General features: G+C 27.3%; 1 protein-coding gene across 2 annotated transcripts; it reads right to left on the bottom strand.

Moving 5' to 3' along the window:
• Nucleotides 1-3,160: 3,160 nt before the first annotated feature.
• Nucleotides 3,161-10,255, bottom strand: LOC136973835 (uncharacterized). Of its 2 annotated transcripts, none has more exons than XM_067268616.1 (9): nucleotides 10,011-10,255; nucleotides 6,465-6,705; nucleotides 5,424-5,533; nucleotides 5,254-5,349; nucleotides 5,052-5,159; nucleotides 4,920-4,982; nucleotides 4,762-4,834; nucleotides 4,589-4,682; nucleotides 3,161-4,093 (listed from the first exon to the last, which is right to left on the bottom strand). In XM_067268616.1, the coding sequence occupies exons 1-9, from the start codon at nucleotides 10,083-10,085 to the stop codon at nucleotides 3,745-3,747; spliced, it is 1,209 nt and encodes a 402-aa protein (XP_067124717.1). In that variant the 5' UTR covers nucleotides 10,086-10,255; the 3' UTR covers nucleotides 3,161-3,744. The 2 variants fall into 2 exon arrangements, with proteins under 2 accessions (XP_067124717.1, XP_067124718.1); XM_067268617.1 differs by having other exon boundaries at nucleotides 5,436-5,533.
• Between the last annotated feature and the right edge of the window lie 695 nt (nucleotides 10,256-10,950).

Below are 10,950 nucleotides of genomic sequence, written 5' to 3'. Positions count from 1 at the left end.
ATTTGTTTAAATTGTCGATATTAATCCATAAAAACATTTGAGGTTAAATATTAGCCTATATAAATTATTATGTTACGTATAAGTTATACATAATCGTTGACAAAAAGAAGTTACACCCCAAGAAGGCTTAAATGGGCTTTTTAAATGCAATTATTCGAGATAAGAATGTATTATTCAAATAATTTTATTTTGTTATATTTATTTATAATCTGTTTCTATTACTTTATATAAATTTTACATTAAAAATAGAAATAGATCTTTTGATCGCATATACAGTAATGATATGTAATTTTAGCATTAGGTTGCTGGAAAATGGCTGTTTGCAGCCCTACCATGAAAGACGACACAAGAGAGTGTAGAATTTTCTGAATGTATTACTATGCTGTCAATGTCCCTCGTAGCACTACTAACGGTGACCAATTGTCATATAAGATGTCTGTCTAGATTAGCACTCTGATATTGGGGCAATGTGCCACTCAACAGTAAAGGTTGAATTGCTCATTTATGGTCTCTCATTCTAATAAACAGATCCATACTCAAATAGAATAGGAATTAGTTGCTAAAGACAATTCTTTCTCTTAGTCAAGGACTAAAGGCTTTTTTTTTTGGGGATGAAATTCCCATCATTTGCAGTCGTCTTAAGATTCGGAGAGAGAGAGAGAGAGATCCACATTAAAATTTCCAACCATAGCTCGAAGTGGAATTGTTCCGCCAATGGTCCATAGCAGACCATATATCTCTATCCCGGCACGGCTCACCAGTAGCCGATTGGATTAAATCACGCCTCACCCAATGGGCTCATGTGGAGTTTTCGGGTTTCTTCACGTGTCTAACACATAAATAGGGGTCAGTTTCTCATAGAAAGTCTTCCTGGTATGTGCTTTTCCAAGGAAATGCAATATACTGGCAATCTGCCAGTATATTGCGTTTTCTTAGAAGAGCAATCTGCCAGTATATTGCGTTTTCTTAGAAGAGCAATCTGCCAGTATATTGCATTGCCTTAACGCATTAAATAACAACTATCTCGGTATCATTGCAAATGAAGCTAACGAAGTCGGAGTAATAATGGCAGGATACACAGTGGCTACCGTGCATGCAAATTTGCCTACTAGTTATATGCCAATGGTAAGGGAAGAGACAAGGTTCTGTAGCGAAGCTCCCACCTGTCTTTGGTTGGTGGACAAAGACGCCGTTATCTCTCCTGGTGACCTTTCTTGGTTGCCTATCGAGTATGTGGGCACTCGTGTATCAATTGCTCCAACATGTTCTCACAGTCAGGCCAGAACGATCTAGATGACAGACAAAATGGTGAAATGAGTATTCTGCTTCCGTCAGCTTAATCGTGCAGTCTTTCTCAAAATCTTTCAGTTATGTTCAGAAAACTTCCAAACAACATTATACAAAATATTCTGAATTTGTCTTATTCAATTACTAAGATATTACTAGAAAGGTATTCTTAAAATTCTGAAGGCTCTGTGAGCCCTTTTATAGGGTACTAGGATAGAGATTTTAAGGCAATCTGTTGGTATTACCCGGAATGCAATCTGATCATAACTGTAATCATTTACATATCTGACTAAGACAAAGCTGTATGCCGAATTGTGCAATATTCGGACAATTATATCTGGGTGTATAACTTATTTGTTAATGAGTGTAGAATATACAGTAAGTCTTCATTTAACGTCGTTTCGTTACAACGTCTTCGAGGAAAATTCAAGTACAGCGCGTATGAAATCATTTGCAATTATTGTTGTTGACTTTTTTATAAACACAGATTTTATGAAGTGGGAAATAAATACCGAAGATTGCAATCACGATCCAATTAGAATAATATCTTGTTTATATTAATTAACCTATGAAAAATTTCGATTTCGCGTTATCGCGTTAAAAACCTATCGACGATATCGAGAACTTGCTGTAATTGAATTTTATTTTTCTAATCAATTCAGACATTAAATATTCTTTCAGATTAATTAAATAATTAAAGAATGTTTTATTAAACAAAGTGTTTATCAAGAAGTTTAAAAAAACTTAAGCAAAATTTTTTAAATCTCAATTTAATTTTCCTGATATACCAGGAACATATTGGTACTGCACTATTGTACTGTATACATTTACTATGTTAAAAAATTTTAATGATTTTCAATACTTCAATAATTTTATTATTTATGTCTTTAATTTTTTTTTTTTTTTTAGATAATTTTGATATTCTTGTTTTTATAATTTATCAGATAAAACGGGACAATATCATTTTGTGAACTTGGCTTTGACAAATCTGTTTCGTGTACTTATTTAAGGCTTTTCCTTATGCAGTCAAAAAACCTTACGAATGAAAAAAACTAAGATTTAATCAAAACCAATATTATAAAGATATAATAATTAAAATTTTTATTTCTGCAAATATTTTATTAAAAAAAATTTTAAAGTTCAATAACTTTTTTTGGATAAATAGCAAATTCAAGCTGTTACGAGTTTTAATATTACATTAAATTATATTTTAACGTTTTAAAATTATGTAAATTGTATAAATTTTAATATTATAACATGAAGTTCAATGTGTCTGCATGTTTTAACAATTTTTTTTTTTAAATGAAAATATCAGCAAATAAGACAAGTTTATTATTTATAAGAAATTAATCATAAATATTAAACAGTGTTGCGATATATTTTAAAAATTTTAAATATTTCTTAGATTTTTTTCTAGTTTGAAATTTAATTCACTACATAACAATAGCGTAACCAAAAATTAGCATTTTAACTGGACTTCATGTCAAAGGGAGGAATGAATCAAGTATTTTAAAGCGCAACGATTTATCTTTGTATTTTTTAAGTAAATATATTATATTTACAATTTAATATATGAAAAGTTGAAATATTTATCACGAAAACTTAATGAAGCTTTTCAAGTGATTTTAATTTGACTACGACAGTAATCTATTTTATAAATAATTTGGTTAAGTATACAGAAACCTTAAAAATTTGACAAAATTAAAAAATCAAATTACTTTTAACTGATTTAATTATATTTAAATCAGCTTTATGAATGAAAAACTTTTAAGGTTTCTTCAATCAGTATCAATATCAGTCGGTATACAGTTGTCAACAAATAATAACAAGAATTATCAAAAAAATTATTTATTATTTATATACTATATTCCTATTTACAAATAACTCATTATTATATTTCATTATACAAATATATATCGATATATTTACTGTTACAAAACTCTTAACTACCGATCTTCCATCACGGAAAACTCACTTATATCGACTTGTTTTGCTTTATTTAACGATATGAAATTCCTCGTTTCATGCTGAAAAACTCAACATGATGCATAAACATATATAAGAGCCTCATGTGAATCGTCGCATTCTCCATAAAAGAAACGAGCTTTGAATATAGAGACATTGCAGTTGTATTGAAATATTAAAAGGCTGTCGATCCGGTTTTCTATATCTTAAAATCGCATTCAAGATTTAACTTTAATAAAAAGAAAATAAACAATTAAAAGTCGTACTTTTACTCTGAGATTCTTGACCTTGCTGCTACTTGTATCACTTCAGCAAAGTTGTCCTTTCATCTTGTTTAAAAGTTATTAACTCTGTTTAAAATAGCGGCATTTCTCCTCTGTAGCTTATAAAAAATTGTGTTTTAAAATTATAATTTACCGATTTTAAAATATTAACTTAATAAATAGATGGCTCTAATTAGTAGTCATTTAATAAATTAACGTTGGATTCGATTCATGTTGATCTATACAACATAATGGTCATATCTTTATATGCTAAACGTACGTAACACTGTTTAGAATGTGTGACGCAACTTCCCCAATTTCTTCCGACGATGCAGTGCCAAGTAGGATGATACATCTGATCGAAATCTTGCTTGATACTTTCTGCAATATGCTTTTCTGCAGTGTATAATTTTATTGCTTGAGTAGCACTTGCAACTGCAGCTTTCTGCATGTCTACGGACATATCGGATGCTTGAATTTTTAAATCTCTTAATGCATCTCCATCTGTTGATGCTGTAGCACTCGTGTTTGATCTCGGACCTCGATGACCGCTGTAGCTGTGATGCTTCTTAGAGTTGCTGAAAATATATATATAATTTTTAAGTTATTTGAATGATAAAATTGTAAATAACTTAGAAAATTAAAGGAAAATTAAATCAAATAAGAGGAAGTTTAAATATAAGTGGTTGGTTGTAATAGAAGTAAGATACAATAAAAACGTATCCTAAGATTGGTTGTTTCAATTTCTATATCTACAACCAATTACTGTTAAGTATATATTTTTAAATCGGCATTAAGAGAGACACATTCTTAATTAAAATAATATTAAAGTTTTACACAAGAAACAGTTAAATCTTTACAAACCAGTTTATTTTGAAGTTAAGTAAACACTTTATGCTGTATGAAATGATTTCCTGTTATTTAAATGTCTAAATTAAATTAAACTATGAGGAAATGACCGTCTTAATTCTCTGTAGTATTTGAGACGTCACTCAGACTTCATTTAAATTGAAAATCGCCAAAATGTTTCTAAATATTTCAAAATTTCGTTGATATAAATAATCAATACTTACTAATCGATTAGTAATGGTCTAGGGATATATTCATCCATATCTTTAATAGATTCACTTCCTGTCCTTTCTGTAGCTTCCGAACCTCCCGTTACTTCTAAAATTTTAATTAAAGTTGGTTAAATACTGTATTTAAAATAGTTTAGAACTTCTTAACGACAAAAGTCTATATTAACCCTTTTGGAATAAGTCTCTATCTCCATTTTTCGCCTTCTTGTAGTAAGAAACGACACACATTACGCTGTAAACCTTTAAATTATTTAATTATAGCATTAAACAGATATCAAAACCATTAATTTAAACAGTTGTTAACAAGTTATCTCGATGAGCTTACCCTGAGAACAGTTAAGAAACCAACAACGATAGTTACAAGAACATCAGTACTCGCACAACTTGACTGTAATATAAAATACACACGTTTGTAAAGTGTACAGATAAGCAGATAAAAAAATTTACTTTAAATTACCTGTAGAGTAACTAATCTTAAAGCTGCATAAGCAGCAAGTTGATCGTGTTCTAAAATAGCATTGGGAGACCTCATATCACTTGGATATAACCTATCTCTTTTAATATACTAAAGATTAAAAAAAAGATATATATAATAATAAATTTTAAAATTATTTATCAAAAAATAAAATAATTTATGGTAAATTTAATATTATAAATACCATAATAATCCTTAACAAGATAAATCCAGCACTAGCAGCAATATCTACGGCAGCAAAAACGGATAGTAAGAGCACAGTTCTTAAAGAAACGTTACCCTATTATAAAATATCAAATAATTATATAATTTTCATAGCAACAATAATTTTTTAAGACCGTAAAATATACAAACCCCTTCTCGAACCTGTTTAATAGCAAATGCCATCCACCACCAACTGAATATGTATATGACTACAAATACAACACTCAAAACTAATGTTGTTCTAGCTGAAGATAATTCCACTAAAAAAAAAAATTAAATCACAGATTATTTATTTTTAAAATATATAGAAAAATGTTTATTTTTATATAAAATAACTAGGCCTATCATATAATTCTGGTTACATTTTTTAAAGCATTTTTAAAGTTATGAAGTCAAGTCTAGCATGAAGATTTTCTGATAGAGCATAGCTGTTTGAAGGAATCCTACACGTTTTATTGTTTACATTTTGATATATATCAGATCATTATTATGTTTATAACAGGTTAAAGTCGTGAAAATTCACAACTATAAATAATATTTCTTGAAATTCCAATAGCATTAACGTTAGTCGACCCGCGATCCCGGATCTGAAGCACCAACAGACAACTCGATTATACGCTACTTTAATATGAATTTACAGCTATAGCAATGTATTTTCATTACCAAAAATATACGGTATATCATACTATTATATAACAGACATGCCGGATGCATCAAACCGGTTCCGATGAACGGTTGACCCTTCCTTATATTAATATCAGAATTTACCACAATTTAATTAAAATAATCCATGCGAAAAAGTTATTTTTAGTAAAAATAACATTATAAAATTATTATATATAGACTACAAATAGTTTATAATACTATTTTTTAAAGATGGTTCAACTGTTTTTTTTAAAACAGTTATAACAAGAAGGGTGAATCATCATCAGCAAGATTTACTAGAATTTAGAATTTAAAAGAAGCAAATTTTATAAGAAAATTAACATGTTTTTCTTATAATAATATAAAAAGTTAGAATAGACACGATCTACAACTTAAAGGCTACATCACTTCCATTCTTCCTTCCGGGCATATCTAAAACCAGGAAGTGATAACACCAATAGGATAATGGAAAAAGTGGATGTCGGTATGCGTCATATTAGGCGTCATTAATGGTCATAACTACATAGAGGACAAAAAAAAACTTACTTATAAAATGTTTGATATCGTTCTTTAGGTGATTGAAATGCTGCTTTTGAGACGCTGTCAGCTGATTCGTATTGCTTTTTACGTTGTTTCCTTGTCCAGTTTGTACTGTTCCTCTTGTTTTTGACGCTGTAATTGTATCGTTGGGTAGCCAATTCCCTAAAACTAATTGCAGAAAACTAACTTCTCGATCAACTTCGTGTAAACGACCAGCTAGAAGTATTAAAGCCAGAAAGGATAATCCCTAAAAAAATTAATATAAAAATTAGGCGTATCAAATAACTTGGCGCAAGGATCGCTTCGCTTGGTAGAATCATAAACACGTGCGACGCGACGCGATCGCGCGCCTATCTCTTTTAAACACTTATAGATAACACTTTAAACAATTATCGAGAATTGTTGATCGATAGATAATGATAATAAAATATTTACATGTTTTACAGAAAAACTAATTAGCGAATTTTTCAAATAAAATTTAATACAGGTCAGCTGTTTTTTTATTTATTTATATTTATTTATTTAAACTTGTTCGTTGTATTTTTAGAATATATTCTCTCATCCATACAATTTCTTTCTTATAGATAAAGAATAATAAAAATATATTAAGTGAAAATAAGTTATATTTTTGACATTCCGCAGTGAGTTGTATACTGTCTCATGGGAAACGTATCGCTTCGCAGCAATGCATCTCTCGTGTGACGAGTATTGAGCTATAAACCCTTCATACTAAAAATTTGTCAACTTTGCATTTTCGTTAAAAGTATAAAAACTCGTAAAATAATTTTTAACGCATTTTTTTATTTTATTATTAGTTTTTTTTAACAGAAGAACAGGAATGGATAAAACTATGAGATATATTAGTTGCACGCGACGCGACGCGACAGGAGACGCGCCATTCACACGGTTATTGTTTTATCACAATGCCTAAAACTAAATGACCAATATTTTTTTCATTTAAACAAATTGTTGTACGTGAATAAAGTTATGAGGTCATAAGACAGACTAACAATGAAATGTTTTAATTATAAATTCAAGCTTGTTTTTTTTTTTTGGTCGTTTAAATTTTAAATTATTACAGAGATGAATAAACTTATTCTCATATAAAAAATTAAATATAAAATATATATAAAAAATATACTTATATGAAAGTTTTTTTTCCTATAATTTCAGCCAAATTGCATTAAAAAACCTAAAATTATCATTTAAAATTGAGAATGTGGAAACGTATTTAGAGCAGAAAGAATACTTTTATTTATATATATATATATATTATATAAAAATCCAAATAAAGTTGTGACAACTTTAAAACACTTAAAATTTTAATTATTTAAGCATTAATAATAAAAATTATTTTAAAAATTTTTACGAATTATATTATATTTGACTTAATTTATATTACTTTTCGCTTTTCGCATATCGATCTCCTCTTATTAAATATACTCATCCAAGCAAGAAACCCAAATATTGTGTATATTTTTAGCATCATTTTATTAACTTTCCTAAGAACAGTTTAACTCTTAGTTGTTTAAACTACTTTAAAATCGAATTTAACTTAAAATCTTATAAAGTTAAGCCCATATATAAGCGGAAATTAACAAAAAACAAAAAAAAAAAAACCCTTAACTAAATCATTCTGAAGAGGAAGAGGAGGAGGAGGAAAATTCAAGTTTGACAACATAAAACATAATTAAATATTAAATACGATTAAAATTGTAGTATTCTATAGGTTAATATTGATGAGTATTTTATAAATTTAATTCTAGTTTTATTTATTTTTTAAATCGTATTTAATGAGGAAGCATTTCTTTTAAGTAATGCATAACAATGAGGATGTATGAGGAAAATGCCGTTTGGGAATATAATTTGATCGTCTTTCTTTCATGTCAGCTTTTCTTTTGCTGTTTTTGCAACTTGTTTGAAAGATTCGATGTAAAATTTGTGAACAGATACGTCAAAATCCTCCAAATTTGTCTGTTAAATGTCTCATTAATGCCATCAGATATGTGACAACTTCCCTGATTTTAATCTGATTGTTCTATATTGTTTCATTCTTAGTCATTTTTTTCTAATGCGGAAGTTTATATCAATAAGATCACATTGTATAAAAATAAAAAAAATCGTCCATACTATCGAAAGTTTGTCATTCCTTAATGGAATTAAATAACTTGAAGCTAATATAATTATTCTTATGATGAATAAATAAACAAATCAAAGTTTTATTAAATAATAATACATTATTATATAAAAATTGTTTAAAATACACTCTTAAATAATAAAAAATTAGTCGTTTAATAATTAATTAATGTTAAAATGTCATACACAGCTGTACTGTTGTGCATCGCTTCGCGTTTGGTCGCGTCGCGTGGCGTTGCGCCTGTATTAAATTTTCTGTTATTTACCGATTTTCTGTTTAATGTATTTTTTTTATATATTTAAAACATTTCGTTTAATTAATTTTTACATTTTAAATATAAATTTGTGTATATTTTAGCAGGAGATAAAAAGTAATTTTTTTTTGTGTGTGTGTTGGAGTAGACATCGATGCGCCGCGACGCGACATAACTAGTTTGACTAAGATTATACAGAAAAATGTATGATGTGCAATATGGTAAAGGTCGCATTTCCTGTATATTTTTCCTTTTTTTATTTATTTTTCTTATTCAGGAAATTTACTTTTCGACATTTTGACAGATCAAATGTTTTTAAAGGAAATCCCTTGGGGCAGAGTAAAATAAAAAAACAACAAAAATCCGAGTAAAACAATAATAATTTTTTCAAAAAGATCTATTTTCTCCCTAAAATATAATTTCTACAGTTTTATTCTCGCATTTTTTTCCTTTCAATAATTAAAACTCTTGGAAATATTTTAAATTAATAAATCAATTTATAGAACCGTGCGTTTTTCATACAAGAACAGTATTTTTAATTAAAAAATTTAAAAAAAAAATAAACTACAAAAAATTTAAAAAATTTTTCTCATTAACTTTGATTTATTTTCGTTATTTTTTCGTAAATAATGAAGCAAATAACGGGAAAAATAATAAAAAAAGAATTAAAATTATCAAAAGAAAACGTTCTGATAAACAAGTTATAACAAAAAAATTATTTAATAAATACGTAAATTAATTTTAAAAATAAAAGGAAATTGATTTTGAAAATTCAATTTTTGTCATTTTATTTTAAAAAAATAATAATAACAACAACAACAACAACAACAACAAGAAACGAAAGAAGCAACCAAACATTAAAACTATTTTTAAGCACATTAAAAACTTATTTTTCTAATGACCTAAACCTAATTTAGATGAAAATTTTAACTAAAAATAACATTAACTCGAACTTATTTCAGTATAAAAAGCTTTCTAACTATTAAAACCAACGAGAATTCAACACACTTTAACATACTTTATCGTGGAAGAACGGTAGTTTCAACTCTGAAGTGACTTAACTTGAGTGAGATTTTAAGTCATTTTAGAGTAAAATTTCTTCTAAATTTTAGTCTATTTTAACGAAAATTTAACGTTTAATTAATATATAAAGATAACTTACCATAGCATAATGACAAACAACTATACTTCCCGACTTTAAGTCGGGAAAACCGCTGCAACTCCTCATGGCAATCATTGCTGTTCTGATCTGTTTTCCGGGTGTCTCTGTGATGTCGTCACTTGCACGTTACTCTGCCATTGACCTCAAAAGCAACTCCTCCCATTCTCAAACACATTCAACTATTAACTACCGTTTATACGGTAAGGTCAGCCAAAAACCTAAAAGGACGTTCGATTTTTTTTTTTTTTTTTTTTCTTATTTTATCAAATTTAAACATTTTACTATTTGAAACTTTTGCATAAAAGTCAAAAATTTTCATATAAAAACCATTCCCGCTTTTCACCAGTAAAAAAGTTTATAATGTTTTACTAACCTTCTCTAAAATTTTTATTTTAATTTTATAAAATCTTACGTTAAGAGAATTCTCTAAAATAAAATTACAAGATCTTATATTTTACTTAAAATTAATTTTATTAATTTATTTTTTAAGTTGAATTTAAATCAAATGTATTGGGAATAAAAATAAAGAATGTCTATTAAATATTGTTAAAAAAAATCAAAGCTGATGAATTTATTTAAGAATCATATATATTTGAAAATATAAATTGATATAGATTTATCGTGTTTAAATCATATTAAATTTATTTATATTTATATATATATATTATTTATTTTTTTACGTTATAAAAATTTATATTTAAAATTGTTTATTTTAATTAATTACGCGACTATTCCTTTATTATCTTATAACAAACGTAAGCTCATATTTATTTATAAACCTGTTTATTTATTAACAAGTTTAACTTCAAAATAATTGAGTTTTAAGTTTACTTTTTAATGAATCTAATTAATTTTAGATCATTTTTTTTTGTTATTTATTAATAAAAATTTATGACATTTTATAAATATTGCAAAAAAATTATATAAAAATTAATAAATT

This window comes from Centruroides vittatus, unplaced genomic scaffold (assembly GCF_030686945.1).
Source record: "Centruroides vittatus isolate TY-2023 unplaced genomic scaffold, ASM3068694v2 contig_329, whole genome shotgun sequence".
Classification (NCBI taxonomy): domain Eukaryota; kingdom Metazoa; phylum Arthropoda; class Arachnida; order Scorpiones; family Buthidae; genus Centruroides; species Centruroides vittatus.
This window is presented reverse-complemented; position numbering and strand designations above follow the sequence as displayed.